This window comes from Mauremys mutica, chromosome 3 (genome assembly GCF_020497125.1).
Source record: "Mauremys mutica isolate MM-2020 ecotype Southern chromosome 3, ASM2049712v1, whole genome shotgun sequence".
In the NCBI taxonomy this organism is placed as follows: Eukaryota; Metazoa; Chordata; order Testudines; family Geoemydidae; genus Mauremys; species Mauremys mutica.
The window spans coordinates 119,720,194-119,738,442 of NC_059074.1; the positions used below are offsets into that span (position 1 = coordinate 119,720,194).

The following is an 18,249-nucleotide window of genomic DNA, read 5'->3' on the forward strand; positions in this document are numbered from 1 at the left end:
GGACTTTGCCCAAAAGTCATACAGCAGAACTTTAAACCATGGGCTCTCTCATATGCTAACAGTCCTATGCAGTTCTTTGCCACTGGAAAACAGACCTGCAGTTAAAGCACAAACTGGTGGGCTAAAAGTCAATTTTAAACAAACAAAAATTCCTCCCAGTAATACAAAGACTTCAGATTATTCAAACAAAAAAGTCCATATCTTAACTTTTCACTATGCCAACTACTTTTTGAATTTCTGAGCTTGAAAAAATAAGATAAATCAAAAGAGAAATTACTAAATCTAATTGGTTTCTAGTCCATTTCATTTTTAGGTTCTCTTATACCTGCCCAATACTGCCACATCTGTGTTCAGACACTGTTGGGGTACATGCAGTTGTTTTTAAAAACCAGTTTTCATTAGCATTTGAAAAAAAATTATTTTTGCAGTCTAAATTTTGAGCCAAAATCTGCTCAGTAGGGAAAGAAAAGGCCAGTGTAAAATCCTCTTTAGCTAGATGAAGTGACAAGCACAAGTTTAATTTCTCTGTTCTAATTAAAATATAGAATAGGCAGATTCCATCTTGACAATTTAATGAAGCAAAGTGGAAGTGAAGCAATTAAGCTTGCAGAATTCCAGTGCTTGCTCACAAAGGACAGCAAATTCTTACAAGTTCTATAGCACACGGGCGGGGGGGAGGGGAGAGGAGGGGTGGCGGCGCACATGGCTGTGCATGCAGTAATCCATCATTAAGACAGCAAACAGTTTCAATGACTGAATGGAGATATCAAAGTACCAAAAGGAATTTCTAACAAACATTTAAAAACCCCTTTAGTGTATTAGATATATGTAATGTTTTAACAACTCCAGGTTACTACTTCTAATAACTCAAGTTTCTTCAAGATTATAAGCACTATACACGGGGAAGGGAGGAAAAGAAGAGGCTCAGAGAAACAAGAGCTTGCAACTTAAGGCAAATTCATCCAAGCCTTGTATCAAATGGTGGAAGCTACCTACCATTTAAACACAGGATTGTAGAAACACTGGGCCCAAGCCTACTTCCCAGCACCAGCCTTTAAACCAGTGCAAAAATAAAATGAACGCCTATTAAAATGTAGCATTTCTGAACCTTTATTCTGTGTGCCTATGCACCTGTGTGTGCACGCACACCCGTGTGTTACACACAGTAATTTGCTTGCCTAGGTTTTGATTTGGCCATAACTGCTCCAGTCGCCAATATATTCTATTAAATGAGCAATCTAACACTAGCATGCAGTATTACAGTACACTTGAGGTGGCACTGATACCTTGTTGAATAAATTCCAGATGTAGTACTGTATAATGGTAGTCTTCTCTCTCCCCCACCCCACATTTTAAATACTGTAGTAGAAATCAAGTTTGGGGGGGGACTGGTATTCACCCTTAAATATAGGTACTGACATATAGCACAGATTCCTGTATTTAATGAGTAGTAATGTCTTACTCAACAGTAAACAAAGCATTTGCAAAATTTTCCCCAACCTCCCCCATCCCAATCCCAAAGCTCTGCCAGTGCATCCAGTCCTGATTTATGTACATCACTGTTTTTCCTAGTCCTGACATTATGTGCTCAAAAGATCCAATTGCACAGTAGCAAAAAAGCTGAACAAAACAAATCATTTGGCCTAACTTTTTTTTTTGGTTCTGTAAGTTTTTCTACATAATTCTTTCAGAGGTCACGGCTACATACTGCCTGGTTATGCAGCTCGAAAAACCTGTTTGTGTGACCATGGTTACACAGCGAAACCAGTCATTCAAGAAATAAAGAAAGGTAGTTTCACTCATGCAATATCTCATGTGACACTCCTTGTTTTCTGGGTGACGGCACACATTAAACACAGCAAAGAGAAATGCATTCTTTTCCTCTGCAGTCCTAACAGGAGCCCCAAACAGTTCCCATTAATGCTACATCTCAACTGTCATTTTAGACCCAGACTTACTCTCCATCCCCTACGATCCTGTTGCTACCCTTTTATTATTAGGATTTATATTAGAAATTCAGAGAAATGGAGCTTAAGTCACTGACGCAGAATCCTTCATTTCAAACTTCCTCGTATTTCACCGCACTTTGGGCCTGTGCTTCATTTTTTTAAGAATCCAGCAAAGCGATACACATACAAACAGGACTCATTTCCTTTTAAACTTTATTCTTCTTTAATCTTCAGTCTACTTCTTCCTGCTTCTCAGCCTTCTTTTCCCCCTCTCATACTCCATTATTAGCGAGCGCACAACTACTGAAAGGATTGGTTGCAACTACAGACACACTAAAAGAATTTACTCTAATTAGCTCTTATATTATTGGCAACTGTGTTTAACACTCAACCCTGAAAAAGGCAGTTCCTGGGAGTGCATAATGAGAATCTGGTCTATAGATTCTTACACTGCAACCACTACTGTGGTGTCTGATCCCCTAACTTTGGACAAGGTTGATATTTCCCTAAAATAATTCTTTAGGCCTGATTTTACAGCTGTATACGGAAATGGAAGTTAACAGTGCTGGCAGTTTAATACCATGATTTCATGCACTACATTTAGAGAGCTGTTATAAACATAATTTCAAGTTTTCTACATGCTGGTGCATAGCCTAAGAGGAAAGCAGTCACATTGTGAGGGAAAGAAGAGAGAAATCAGGATTCACGTAAAGTACAAGCCTCGCCCTGCCTCCCAACACAAACTTTACCCCGTGGCTATCCAAACTTAGGTGACATTCACCAAGCAAGTACTACATTTTACTAATTCAAAGTTCTTTGGGCTCCAGCAACAGTCTGTTGCCCTTTGGAGGGATCAGGCACATGCGCACGCACACTTACTTATCATCCTTTTCATAAATATTCAAACCCAGTGCATCTACTCCCAGCCACAAGTCAGTTCCTTTCTTATTCTTGATTTCAAAGTAGTTGATTCCATACATCTCCAAGTCTTGGGCAATCTTTAGATATTCCAGCATTGCATTCTCTCTGGTTGAGGTGGGAAAAAAAAAAGTAGTATAAATATATACATAAGATAACTAACTTCTTTGAAATTACAAGCCAAAGCTAGTGGAAGAAACATCTGTGCAAGTTGGAAAAAAAGAGGAGTTGCTTCTGGGACAGACAGTTTGCTCCTAACTCCAGTTCTGATGCTTGGGCTCAGGAGAAGTCCTGAATGTGTTTTAGTTTATTATTGAATAGAATAAAATATTCCTGTTTAGTTAAACCCTAAATCATGACTTCTCAGTAAGTAGCACTCGTCTGTCATGGTGTACAACCAACAAACATGTGGACAATGTAAGAATGCAACACCTGACTTTCCATTCTACAAGCCTAACTGTATTTTGTTTTAAAGGCACTTTCAATAAGCGTTTGACATGAATGTTTTAGAAGGTTGTATCCATTCAATGAGGTCTTCTCCACGTGTGCCAGATCTTAACTTTACGAACATCAGAGCAGTCAATGCCGACCTACAGGTTTGTTAATTGGATTGGAAATGCATTGAGCTTGGCTGCAGTACACTTTATAAAACTGGTTTCCAATTCTACTGAATTTTCACATTATTCCATGCTGGATTGCAAAATAAGTGTTAGCTATTTCCCGATCCAATTACTTTGAGATTCCACTTTAAAAATACACAATAAAACTGCGTGCTTAAGGAGATTAACAGAACAAGTCAAGATGACCTAAATACAGCCCAACAGAGGTACTCACTTGAGCATTCCACCATGTTCAGCATGCCAGACCTGAATCCGTTCTTCCCACTGCTCTCTGGAAAGTTTGTGCTGGTCCATTACTCTAATACATGGAAGGAAGTTAGAAGTATTAGGTTACTTGTTCTGCTGCATATAGTTGCAATATTTAACTTTGCTATGCATGTATATTTATGTCACACTTTTCCCCCACTCTTGTGATCTGCAGATAAAGCTGTTTTAAGATTACTGCTGTAGCATTTCTGAACAAAACTGGTATCCCTCTACAGGAAGTGCATGTGTGTGCTGCTGAAATTAACCTCATGAAAAGCCTAAATGCCCCCCCGCCAGGAACAAATGCCTTTGGGAGAAGGACTAGTTCATGAAGTGGAACATAGATAATTGCCCATCTCTCCCCAGCAAGAACTCCTGGCTGTCATTGACCAAGGGCATGAAGGTAGAACACATGACCCCTTGACCAAGTGGAACAGTTTATGGAAAGAAAAATGCACACCACTGAGACAGTTGGAAGAGTGAGTTAAAAAGAGAAGTTAATTTCTGCAGCGGGAGAGTCTCTCTTTGGGATAATTTGATTTTAAAAATTAACAATGTGCAAACACAACTTCTCCAGGGGTAGGGATGTTCATAATGGCAATCTGCTGTTCCCCACTCAAAACCTGCTAACAGTTGCTAGTGATTAGACTTTGGGGGAGAGGGGGATCCAAACTCTAACTGAAAGAGGTGAAAATATTCCCTTATCTATTTTCTGATGAAAGGAAGTATTGAGCAGTGCTCTCCAGTCATGCACACGCAGCCTGGATGGAACAGAGAACAATGAGATGCAGAGGCTTTAACTTTTGAAGTGTCATGCCTTCTGATCATACCATTTTTTGAGGGAGTTCAAATAACTGGAATACACTGGAAGACTCAGGGCAGCCTTACCCTTTTATTTTAAAGCACTCACCGTTGAGGGATCAGGCGTTCTGAACTGAGGTACCCAGACTTGTGTGATTCTTTACTGTAGTCTCCAAATTTGGCTTGCACAGCATACGAGCCAAGAAGAACTGCTGTTTCAGGTGGGCAGTAGATCTCATCGCTGAGGATCCCTTCCTTCACTTGCAGGAAGAACAGCTTCTGGGTGATGTCCTGGATCAGCTCCTCAGACACATCTTCAGGGAAGAACTTGGCACGGAATTTGAACTGGAGGGGATTTTCCTTTTTGACTTCCTGAGCAGAGACCTGAGACAAAACAAAACACACAGACCCAAAAACTGAGCAGATGGCTAACTGACAATAGGAGATGTTTCTTTCACAAAGAAAAGGGTTTGGGGGGTGGTGTTCTAGTACAGGTTTACAGACAAGATTACTTCAGGAATTTACTGTCAGTATGGCCCCAACTCTGCAACAAACTCCTGCACCAGCATGGGATCCCTTTCAAATCCATGGGCACCTGTGTAAGTGCCAGGGTCCGCCCATGAGGCATTCATTGTAGGATCACTCCTACGATAGCACAAAATTTAATTAATTAAATTAATCCAAAGAGCAGCCTGTTTAGTTACAAGAAAAAAGGCAAAGACAGTATCCTTCTAACACTCCCTATCAACTCCTTTCACTAGATAGTGGGGACAAATGGATACTACTTCGAAGGGAAACATATGCCTCAGACTGATCTATACTCCATGCCAGATGGTTTTATTGGGGGGGGGAGGGGAGAGACAAGAAGGAAAATGAAGATCTGTTGGCATTTTAAGCAACAAACAGAAGACCATCCCAAACTATGGCCCATGGAACCGTGCGTGTTCCACGTGATCAGTCCACTGCTTCAAAGTGCTGGCTCTCCTCCTTACTCCCAGCTGCTAAACAGCATGAAAACGTGAATACTTTTTATGCAACTTATGTGGAAAAATACTCAAAAAAATTTGCTGTAGTTTCCATAAATGTCTCATGGACTGAGAAGTGCACAGTCTGACCTACTGGAGAACCCAGCTGCATGGACAATTTCCTGTTCCTATGCTGGGTTTATATAGAAGCAATGAACTGATCAGGGCCCCAGGCATTCTGTCAGAGACCAGGACTGGAGTCCTCTGTTAAGGTTCAGCTTCTATTCCAGCAACTGTTCGCTGGTCCCCAGATGGCAGGTTGGAATTTACTAGCTCTTAAGAGCCCAGTGGACCAGGGTTTAAGACCTGCAGCCCCTGATAATATGGGAGCAGAGACTTCCACAATAAACTCTGTATATTCAGGAACATAGGAATACAAGAAATGCCATACTGGGTCAGACTAGTGATCCGTTCAGCTCCTTGTCTGACAGTGACCAGCACCAGACACCCCCAGAGAAAGGCACAAGAAACTTCACAGTTGGCAGATGTGGGATAATCTGTCTGCTCACCAAGGGCTCATGTTAATCCCCAAGACATCTGAAAGCCACTGAACGAAGAGTACATTAAAATTACAGCATAACACTTTTAAATCTAGAAATGAACCATCTATTCTAATGAGCCTGGCAACTAATTCTATACTAGCATGAAATATTAAGCACCATAAATTAGCAGGTTCCACTAAGAGAATAAAAATAGTTGCTTATTTTGTGGAAAGCCCGGATGTGCTGGGGCTAGACTCAAGGTACACCCTGATAAAGTGATTGCAAACTGCTCTATCACATTTATATACCACAGACTGCCAATATGCATGCACAGGGATGGGAGTGAACCTCCAGTTTGCCAGACCATTGTTCACAGGATTCCTGCCACCCTAAGTCAGCTGGTTCTCTTAAAAAAAAAAAAAGCTACAAACATGGAGCTGAAAGAAATTAACAGCAGCATCTACAGGACTGACATCAGCAATTGATATCACAGCATGACTCTTACACCAAAAGTTAGCCTCTTTTCAATAGTTAACCCAAAACAGCAATTACCTTTTTATCAAGTTTCAGCCAAGTCGGAAATCCTTTGTTGTCCATATACTGAAGACCAAAGTACCATACTTCACGCAAGCCTATTGTCTTAACCACCTGAAACAAAATAATAATAAAAAAGTTAATATACCCGTAAAATGTAATTTGGACCATCAGCTCCCTCAGTTGAACCCCCACCCCGTCACATCTAATTCATGTTCTAACAGGCCTCCTTCTTCCCATCCACCCAAGGTTGCCAGCTTCAGGACCTCCAGTTGCAGCCCCTGACTGCTGAGCTAGTCCATCCAAGAATCAGATCTCCCAGACAGGGAAGAAAACAGAAGCCTGGAAAAAAGGAGGTAACGGAGCATTAGCTGCATGTTTCAACTCCCAAAAAGGAGGGTGAGAACTGACTGATGGAAGGCACAACAGCAGCCCAACATGGTAGCATTTAATTTCAGAAAGGGTGACTACACAAAAATGAGGAAGTTAGTGAAACAGAAGTTAAAAAGGTACAGTGCCAAAAGTGAAATCTCTGCAAGCTACAAGATACCATAATAGAGGCTCAACTTAAAAGTATACCCCAAATTAAAAAACATAGTAAGAAAACAAAAAAAATGCCGCCCTGGCTAAACAACAAAGTAAAAGAAGCAGCGAGAGGCAAAAAGGCATCCTTTAAGACGTGGAAGTTAATTCCTAATGAGGAAAATAGAAAGGAGCATAAACTCTGGCAAGTGAAGTGTAAAAATATAATTAGGAAGGCCAAAAAAGAATTTGAAGAACAGCTAGCCAACGACTCAAAAACTAATAAAAAAAATTTTTTTTTAAGTACATCAGAAGCAGGAAGCCTGCTAAACAACCAGTGGGGCCATGGGACGATCGAGATGCTAAAAGAGCACTCAAGGATGATATGGCCATTGTGGAGAAACTAAATGAATTATTTGCATCAGTCTTCACAGTTGAGGATGTGAGGGAGATTCCCAAACCTGAACCATTCTTTTTAGGTGACAAATCTGAGGAACTGTCCCAGATTGAGGTGTCATTAGAGGAGGTTTTGGAACAAATTGATCAACTAAACAGTAATAAGTCACCAGGACCAGATGGTATTCACCCAAGAGTTCTGAAGGAACTCAAATATAAAATTGCAGAACTACTAACTGTAGTTTGTAACCGATCACTTTCGTACCAAATGACTGGAGGATAGCTAATGTGATGCCAATTTTTAAAAAGGGCCCCCAGAGGTGATCTCAGCAATTACAGGCCAGTACACCTGACTTCAGTACCAGACAAACTGGTTGAAACTATAATAAAGAATAATATTGTCAGACACATAGATGAACATAATTTATTGGGAAATAGTCAGCATGGTTTTTGTAAAGGGAAACCATGCCTCACCAATCTAATAGAATTCTTTAAGGGGGTCAACAAGCATGTGGAAAAAAGGGGGAAATCCAGCAGATATAGTGTACTTAGATTTTCAACAAAAATAAATAAAATAAAATAAAATAAAAACACTTTACAGATCATTTATGAATATGTTGAATAGGACTGGTCCCCATACAGACCCCTGCGGGACACCACTATTTACCTCTTTCCATTCTGAAAACTGACCATTTATTCCTACCCTTTGTTTCCCATCTTTTAACCAGTTACCGATCTATGAAAGGACCTTCCCTCTTACCCCATGACAGCAAAGAGTTTAGAAAATCCTTTATAATACATCAAAATAGTATATGAACCTCTCAAGGATCAAATTAGTGTTCTACTGTAACTGGTACCTTCTTAAAATCATGTAATCTATGCACTGCAGATATGCTTGTTTCTCTGGTCAAAAAAGGTGACACCACAAATGCCAGAAACAGATTTGAGATTTAGACTGGGACAGCGTTTTTATTTTCCTTCCCTTGTTTATGGTACTTGTGATGCCACTCAGGGCACAGAGGCCAAGGTGTTTGCGGCTCAGATTTCTCATGCATGTAGGAAGGTAGTTTCATTAATACTCCACTAATTGCATTTTTATAAAAGTGAAACTCATGCAAACATCTTGTTCAGAGTCCAAAAACTTCCTCTCCCCAGAGCACTTACCCAACCTTCACTCCACAGTTTGTTTTCCTTGAATTTAGTACCCAAATGAGCCAGAAGCTGGCAGTTAGCATGTGAGAATGCCTTTAAAAAACCCCAGCAACTATGGTGATTACCACTCTGGGGGGGTTACAGTTTCAATAGCCATGGCTGATTAGTGATAGACAATCTGTAAGTTACAGCAATGCACATGACTCAAGGGAAACTGGAATTCAATGGAGAGGTTACACAGAGGAATTACAAGCTAGATGCCCTACTTAAGAACATAAAGGTCATCTCACACACCTGTGGGGGCCATTTCCCACTTCTTTGAAGTGTACCTTTAAAAAAAAAAAAGAAGGCATATGCTCTTGCACAAGTGAGAATGCCCTACTTTGGCTGGCTCATAAGTGAAAAGCTAATTTTACTAAAAATAGACTTTAGGTCAAAACTAATCTTATGTTCTCATCAGAACATGGTAATAAAAACCAGGGGGTTTGGAAGGTGGTGGGTGGTAAGAGGAACACACCTCAACTAGCAACTGGTACTTGACTAAAATCCCTCCTCTTTCCCAGCTGCAGAATTGGTTTGTTCCATCACAAAAAGCCTGAGAGGTTCCTGAGGTCTAGGTATATTTTGAAGAGAGGGAAATGAGCTTTACTCCAAACTCTCTGGCAGGGAGATAATGGTGACAAGAATGCCAATGCTCATAATCCATTCTGCTGCACAAAGCCCAGTTCTCATGATTTTATGGCAAGTGTCATGATTTGAGGTTTTTATTAAGTCCCACCTGTTGCACTCCAGAGAAGACTCAAGTTTAACTGAAAAATATATAGTTTTCTAGCCTGCATGGCTGCAGAAAAAAGCTTAAAAAAAAAGAGCTCTTAAGTCTTCAAAGTTCAGATTTTTAAATGCATTTAGGTGCCTAAGTCCTATCTCAGTGGAAACTTAAACTTAAAAATCTGCTCCCAGCAACCAGGGATGGCTCCAGGCCCCAGCACGCCAACCGCGTGCTTGGGGCGGCAAGCCGCAGGGGGCGCTCTGTCGGCGCCGCGAGGGCAGCAGGCAGGCTGCCCTCGGCAGCTTGCCTGCGGAGGGTCCGCTGGTCCCGCGGAGGGTCCGCTGGTCCCGCGGCTTCGGCGGACCTCCCGCAGGCGTGCCTGCAGGAGGTCCGCAGGCAAGCCGCGGGACCAGCGGACCGTCCGTAGGCAAGCCGCGGAAGGCAGCCTGCCTGCCGTGCTTGGGGCGGCAAAATTCTTAGAGCCGCCCCGGCCAGCAACGGAAGACAAGGCCGCCTTTTATTATAGATTTTTTTAATCTCATGAGTTTTGAGATTTGAATCAGGATTTGGCTGAGTGGGGATGGCAATACAGAAAACCTAGATCAAACTACAAAAATCCAGTAACTGGATACATGCATCAGCTCACCATTGAGACCTTTAGATACAACTTTTATTAAAAAAAAAAAAAAAAAGCACTTTACTTGCCATCTTGACCATGGGAAGGGTACTGAAGCAGCAAATTCTAGGGTCTCATATTTATTCCAGATGGAGTAAGATGCTTGGCAATCCTATGAAAGCCAACTAACAGCAGCATGCTAACTGAAAGGGGAAGATGAAAAAATAAGGCCACATACTAAAGCTATTTTTATTGCCTACAACAGTGTCACACTGCAGGGCCTAATCCTACTGCTCGTATCTGAGTGGTCTCTTAGCAAATACCATGGCAGCCAATAGGAATACTCCATGAGTTAGGCAAGCAGGATTTGGCTCATTTTTGCAATGATGAAGGACTTAAGCCTTGTTCTCAGTGTAATTGACCCAGTTTAAGTTAAAATCATGTTCAACAGAACTATATTTGAATCTACTCTCCAGCAAGGTTACAATTCATTTAAAAAGGCCTTTAAGTTCAAGGGTCATTTGGCTCTTTCCAGATCAAATAAAGCAATTGTACTACTCATTTAAAACGTCAAGACACTACTTTAGCTGATAGCATACATCATTTAGTTTATTTGTAGGCAGGGGTAGTCAGTAGGTGGACCATGTGCCAAATCTGGACCCCATCAGATGCCTTTGAAAGGACCCAGAAATTGTAATTACTTATTTTTTTATTTTCTTCTCTGGAGTCTGGACCCTGACTATACCTTGATCAAGAAATTTGTAGCTTAGCTTAAAAAAATAAATTGACTACTCCTTGTTGCAGGGGTAACCTAGTTCACCTTGACAAGCTATTACAAATGGTCTACTTGACAGATGCTGCTCCCTTACCTCTGGAGATTTCAAAATGTTAACTCCAGGCACCACAATCAAGATAGGTTTTCACAGATCACAAGAATGTGAAAATACTCTCACTCATACGCCATGATGGTCTGTGATTTTAACAAGTCATATAGAATTAACATTTGCTCACACTTTGCATAGGTACTTAAATTATGTGATATGATATTTAAAAAATAAGCAGATAGTATGTAGCTTTATAACTTAGTACTTTTAAGATTATTTCGTTTGTATTAAAGATGGGAGATCAGTCACTGATACAGATGGGACTAAATTTTGGTTAACTGATGTTTGATCAGTGTGAATATACAAACAGAATGACACAAACTGGACTAAGGATCTTCAGTTTAATCACAAAAATTGTTTGTTAATTAACCCAGCAGCTCTCAAAGTAGGTGTTGCCTTCCAAAGTATATTCTCAGAAGTTGTTTAGAGGAGGTGAGTGTGCCACTAACTTGATCCCATTCCATTACTCATAAGTTACCGTGCAGAAACTAGTGGCTGTTTTTGAAAGATTTTAGGAATCCAGGATTGTGAAACTCCATGTACTGTAGGAAAAGTATGAAGACTCTGAATATGAGCCTGATCTGAAAGGAAAGGGATTGGAACATTCATAGGCTTAACTATTTTATTTAAAAAAAAACCACACCTTCACACAAGCCAGTGAAGTAGTTCCTAATTAAATAAAGGTTCAGAGGTCTGCCATACACACAGTAAGTTTGAAAACAGTTTGCTAGTAATCCGCAGAGCTTGCACTACATGTATTAGAGCCTGCTCATGCAGATTTCAATCTTACTGTGCTGCTTTCAGGTACACTTAGATTTACATGCTTGTTTGGGCTTGTCTACCTAGGGAAGTTGTTTTGAATAGTGGAATAAATAACTTAGTCTATCAGTTTCCCCCATATAGACAAACCCTTCACATTACTGCAAGCAGAAAACCAACTGATGTTCGAAAGCCTGAAAATAGGCTACTGGGGTAATGAATTAGGCCAACTTAAGATGAATATTTGATGTAATACTTCCAGTGCTCTACATTCTAGTCTGAAGGTAGAGATATTTTCCCTTGTCTTTTGAAATCTGTAAGTTTAACAATATCAAAGTCCTACTTAGAATGTTTACCAAAAAGGAAAACAGTGGTCTACATCTGTTTCTCTTCTAGAACCTGGTGTATTTACAGACACTTATACAGACAGTGTAACTTGAGAGAATAGCATACATTGTGGCTCCTTTCAGCAGAAGACTACTTAAAGTCCAATTCTGCTCCAGACAGTGATTCTAAACATGGAGGCGGGGAGAAAAACCCATTCTCTCTGTGGATTTCTAGATAAAGTGTGCTGCCTCCCATAATGAAGATGCATTCTGATTGCCAGCCCTGAAAGACTATATCATAGCTGGAGTTATCGGATTCCTTTCATACTCTCACATCACCAGCAGCAAGGGTTCTGCAGCCCAAGTTAGATGTGTTCAATAAAGTGGTGGCTTTTGCCAGACTAGAAATGCTCTTTAATCAAAACACTTCCTAAAACACACACATGAAAAAATTCACTGTCAGTCCACAGATTGTGACCTTAAATTGGAAATAAGCTGGTACATTAGTAATGAAAACTGGGTTCACAGTCACCTTTCCTTTTAAAGTCTCCCATTGCTGGGAAAAGGCCCACACATAATGAATGGACTGACTGAGTAGTGATATTAAATCTCATGCTTCAGGATATAAGCAAATCTAATATTATTAGGGGTTAGGACAAGTAAGTGTTGGGGGGAAGGAATGATCACACATTGCCTAATGTAGGGTTTCTTGCCCCTTCCCCTAAGGCATCTGTTGCTGGACCCTACTGGAGACAGGATACTGAACTGGATGGATCCTGGGTCTGGCAAGTCTTACGTTCCTAGTCAGTTTCACTGTTTCTACACACAGAATGCAAAGTCAACAAAATGAAAGAGCAGGAAAATAATTTCTCTCTAATCTTAGCTGTCACTTAAGGTAAACCCCCATACCACCACACACACAGTCTGAAGGTTTTAAGTGGATGATATCCCTTTACTGTAGTTTATTATAGATTTTTTAAAAATAAATACTAACTTTCTTTTTCTTAATTCATATAGAAAGCCTGCTTCTAGTCATTGCCTTGTTACAATTGCCCCTTACATTGTGCTGTTGGGGAGTCCTTGAGAGCCAACTTCTGCATGGACTATGGCAAGATGTTGGTAGGCTATAGCTTTATTCTGAACAGCAGCTATTGTCACACAGCAGAGTGCCTCAGCAACCAGAAAAGATTCAGGTGTGGGAGTTTTAAAATAAAGATCAGTTTAAGTTTCAACCCCACCCCTTCAGAACATAAAAACCCGACAATCTCTCAATGCAGCTTTTCAATTACACATAGCTGAGTATTGCTGTTCACCTGCAACCCCCGGAGTTAACTGGTTTCTGAGGGGGAACTGATCCCCAACTCTTGTTCTTTTTAATTGTTTGATGAGAGATGGGAAGAGTTGCTGGAACAGAGTATCATGATGGGATATATGAGACTTTAAATGAGATCTTCTCAAGACCTTGTTCTATATTGGGGTAAATGCTGAGAGGGCTGGGGAGGTCCATGTGTCTATGGAGAATGTATGTTAACGTAATCCAAAGCAGACATACTTATTTTTAATTTCCCTCATTTCAGTGTGAGATTTGCAAGACCTTGCTACTTTTCCAGCAACAGACACTGCAAGACCATGTCAGATTAAAGAGTTTTCTGTCCCAGCATACTATTTCATTGATATTTCATTCCAATCATATGGAAGACTATTAAAAAGAACAGTGGGCAGGGGTGAGAGATAAAGGTACTCCTAGGAATCTTGGTAGATGCGGTAAGTCATTGTAAGAGGTAGTAGCCAACACTACTTTGCCACTCCTGTTATTTTTTAAACTTGTTTCAAGCTTATCATTTTTCACATCAAAGTTCAATTGTAGCTAAGAAATCTTGAGACTTTTCTGCCATTTATGCAAAAGCTAGCTATATTTAGTATACCACCACCTCGCCTGATTAGATACTTGAAGAAGCATCTTAAAACAAATCACTTCTGCCTGAAATATTTGACTTGCATCTATAGCAGGCAACACTAAAGATTGAGGATAAGATTTTTCAGTAGTTCCTAAATCATTTTAGAAAGCGAGACTTTGGAACTTTTGAAAGTTATACCCTGAAAGATTGAAGTAAATATATTCTCCCCCTTCCTGCTGCAACCCTCCTCTATTTTCTGGGTAGAAAATCAAGCCAGATCTACAGGTAGGTAGGTCATACAACTAAATGCTGCTTCAATTAAAAGTTATTTTATTGGAGATTTGGCAAACAGTCTATAGATTTCAAATCTAGCCCAGGTCTGTAGTGATCAAAAGAAATTAAAATCGCGTCATTCTTACAATAAAATGTGATATTGCAAGTTAGCTTTCAAGTACAGCAGTGATTGCAAGTCAGAGCAAAACAAAAGCTACTCAGGCTATCTTTTCTATAAAAAAGGAATCCGCACAGTTCCCACAAGACTGAGTTGGCTCGGGCCAACTCTTGTCTGAAATGTCATTCAAAGTGTGTTGACAACATTTGTACAAAGAATGCATGCTATTCAGCCAGTTCTGCCTACTTGAGCTGAAAGACAGACTACACAGCCTTTTGTTAAAAGGACCAGTAGAGGAGCAAAGAAAAACTGTTTGACCCAACTCATTTAACATTTTCTAAGGGACGTTAAGCTAATCTTGCCTTTTTTGTGTACAGTTTGAGTCTCTTTCCAGGCACTATTAATGCTCTGTTGGCATACAGGAGTCTTTATGATTACAAACAAGTTCTCCTTCAAGCCAGAGCTATGAATTCATCTTATATATGTACAGCTAGGTCTTTGTGAAAAGCAAGCCTAGCCATTCTTAGCCTATTTCTGTTCTACCCAGTCAATAAAAACTCTTGGGTATTACATGCACAAAAAGAAGGTATAAAAAGGTTTATAAAAATGCCACTTGCCTCAATCCAATCACTACCTCGTTCTTGTTCTGAGCCATAGCGGCCCCACCTCCCAATAGTGATATCAGAGATGAGCTCATGCTGTTTCTTTTAAGCATATCCTCGGAGCAACAGCAAGAGAAGACAGTTTGGCTGCCCATGTTCTTCAGTGTCTAGAACAGGGGTCTCAAACATGCGGCCCGCGGGCCGCATGCGGCCCTCGGAGCTCTTCCCTGCGGCCCGCGGAGCTCCCCCAGTTACTTCCTGTCGCCGCCAAACTCCCCTCACCCCCGCCCCCCTCCCCGAGTTATTTTCTGTGCCTAAGCTCCCCACGCGCTGCTCCTCAATGTTTGGGGCCGGGTCTCTCCCCTGGCCCCACCTGCCGCCCCCACGCGCCTCCCCCCAGTGTCTCCCGGCCCCCACTTGCTGCCCCCTCACCGCCCGGGAGCTCACGCTGACTCCACTCCTCCTCCGCTATGCCGGCTTCCGGCATCACCTGCTGCCGCAGGGTCCTAGCGCCTCCCTGCACTAGGGCCAGGGCAGGCTGCCCTTCCCCTAGTCCTGAGACTCTCCAATGCCCCGAGCCTCTCCAATGCCTCAAACCCCTCACCCTCAGCCCCACAGCCCTCACCCCTGCACCCCCTCCTATCCCCAAACTCCGTCCCAAAGCCTGCACCCCCACCCCCTGCCGCAGCCTGGAGCCTGCACCGAGCACAGAGCCTGCACTCCAGACCCCCTCCCCCACCCAAACTCCCTCCCAGAGCCTTAGGCAGTAAATCTAAGTGCGTGTTTTGTCCTTTGAGTGAGGTGCATTACTGAGTGTATATATTTATTAAAACTGCTTGGAAATGACTTCGTCAAAAAAAAGAACACTCATGGAAGAAAAGAGTTTTCCAAGACAAATGGGAGAATTTATATTTTTTCACAGAGGTAAAAGATAAAATTCAATGCCTTATTTGTCAGCAAACGATTGCTGTTCCCAAGGAGTATAACGTGCGTCGGCACTATGACACGATGCACCGTGAAAAATATGATGCATTCACCGGAAAAATCCGAGAGGAAAAAGTTCAGCAACTTAAAGCAGCATTTGCCAAGCAAAGAAATTTATTTTCAGGGATTAACAAGTCTAGCGAAGATTCAGTAAGAGCAAGTTTTGTGATAAGCGAAATGATAGCTAAATCATCGCGACCTTTTACAGAAGGCTTATTCATAAAAGAATGTCTTATGAAGGCCAGTGAAATTTTATGTCCTGATAGGAAGAAAGTTTTTGAAGGCATAAGCTTGTCTGCAAATACAGTTGCCTGCAGGATAACGGATTTAGCTGATAATGTGCAAAAACAATTGATTCAAATGGCAAAAGACTTTGAAGTATTTTCAATTGCTCTTGATGAGAGTACAGATGTATCAGATACCGCACAGTGTGCAGTGTTCATTAGAGGTGTGGACTGCAATTTGAATATAACTGAAGAATTGCTAGACTTAATGCCACTGAAGGGTACCACAACGGGACGTGACATATTTCAAGGATTGGAAGAGTGCATTGAAAAAGCTGTTGGTGGCGCTTAGCACTTTCCAGGAGGGAAGGGGGGAGGAGCGGGGAGCCGCGCGCTTAGGAGAGGAGGTGGAGAAGAGACAGAGCAGGGGCGGGGCCTCATGGAAGGAGTGGATTGGGGGTGGGGCCAGGGGCAGCAAGGGGGCGTGTCAGTGATGCGGCCCTCGGGCCAATGCACTAGTCCTCATGCGGCCCTCGGGGTCATTTGAGTTTGAGACCCCTGGTCTAGAAGGCCCGTGTGTCTTGAAGAACCCACTGACACTAATGGCCAGCCTCTTTGCTTTGTCCTAATGCACAGGGTGGATTGTGCCCTGTAAAAAGCGGTTACACTTAATATGCAAAATGCCTGACTCTTCTGGGGTCCTGTTAATGCTCCTATTCTGCCGTACGCTGGGGGCGGGGGGGGGGGGGGAAGAAGGGACGGGAGGGGTGGGGAACACTGCTGTGCTGCTTTGACATCCCTCACACTGAGAGCTCACAGAGCTGCCTGCACAGGATGCGGAGCTGAGGAGGCTGTGGGAGAACTCGGAGGGAATCACAGTACCACAGACAAGCAGTCAGAGCGGCCTGCTTTGGGAGAGACTGCTGTGCCACCAAGGCCCGATGTGGGGTGAGTGTCCCCCGCCCCCTGCCTCAGGATAGGTCGATCAGCCTGCTGTCTCCCCTGCCCCAGACACACCACTCTCCTCTCCCTCCCCACACACACTTCAGTTGTCAGCTGCTTTTTCAACCTAGTAGGATGTCCCTGGAGAAACCTGCATCACGCGACGCTATACCTGCCCCATGAGGCATTGCAAACCCTTCCCAAAGCACCCTGCAGCCAGTTGCACAGTGGGATAGCTACCCACAGTGCGCTGCTCTGTGTCAATGCAAGAGCTGCCCTCTGCCAACAGTGTGGACATGCAACAGCAGTTTTAATTAAAGCGCTTTAATTAAAGCGGAATAACTTTAGCTGACAAAGCTTTGTGGTGTAGACAAGGCCCTATTATGTTAGTGTAGTGGGGCACTTATATTGGAGGGAGCAAGGCTGTAGTGTGTACAATGATATAGTTAGGTCAACATAGGGGCAGCTTATGTTGATCTAATGGTGTACTGTAGCTCAGGGCTCATTCTACAGTATGTCCTTCTACATCAGTAGAAAGACAAAAGTCACTAATCTAGACAAGACATACCATCAGCTTAAGGTAAGACATTACCCACATGAAAGTTTTAAACAGCTCATTCTTCACAGGACAGCATATCAGCAATGGAAGAAACTAGCAAAGGTGGCACAGTGAAACCTTTCCAGCATGCTCTACTATACCTCTGGCACCCAGAGAATGAAAATCAATATAAAGGGAAAGATTCATAATCACTTGGAAATGGGCTTCACTAGAGAAATGTGGGCCCCAGGGATACTAATCAGCCTCTCTCATACCCTTTGGAATACAAGCCATTAAAGTCATTACCACTGCCCCTTCATTCCAGGCTGTTATTGCCTCCTTCCCTTTGTAATCCCCTAGCAGGGACAGATGCCCAATATTTAAAGTCTCAGAGTGAGATTAATAATTATTAAATGACTGAGTAATTTCGTAAGATAATACAACCTCACAGAAAGTGCACTGAGTTCTAGCAGAGGCTCATTAGGGGGGTGATTATGTTCACAAATTTGTGTTTATTGTGTTCACCATACTGAGAGGACAACCCATAAGCGTCTCTGCTGGAGAGAATAAGGCAAATATCAAGAGCGGTAAAGGCTGGGTGAATGCACTAGTGGATATTTGACAAACATACCATTTATTTGTTAGTTATCTTGAACATAAAAAAAATAGTG

General features: G+C 42.1%; 1 protein-coding gene across 2 annotated transcripts in view; it reads right to left on the reverse strand.

The window, feature by feature from the left end:
- Positions 1-18,249, reverse strand: part of EZR (ezrin) — a 70,146-nt gene that overhangs the window by 13,224 nt on the left and 38,673 nt on the right. For both annotated transcript variants that reach the window (XM_045010279.1, XM_045010278.1), the window contains exons 4-7: positions 6,594-6,689; positions 4,644-4,918; positions 3,702-3,785; positions 2,829-2,975 (exon numbers count right to left, since the gene is read on the reverse strand). In XM_045010279.1, the coding sequence (XP_044866214.1) occupies positions 2,829-2,975; positions 3,702-3,785; positions 4,644-4,918; positions 6,594-6,689 (602 nt within the window). The remainder of the gene's footprint in view (positions 1-2,828; positions 2,976-3,701; positions 3,786-4,643; positions 4,919-6,593; positions 6,690-18,249) is intronic.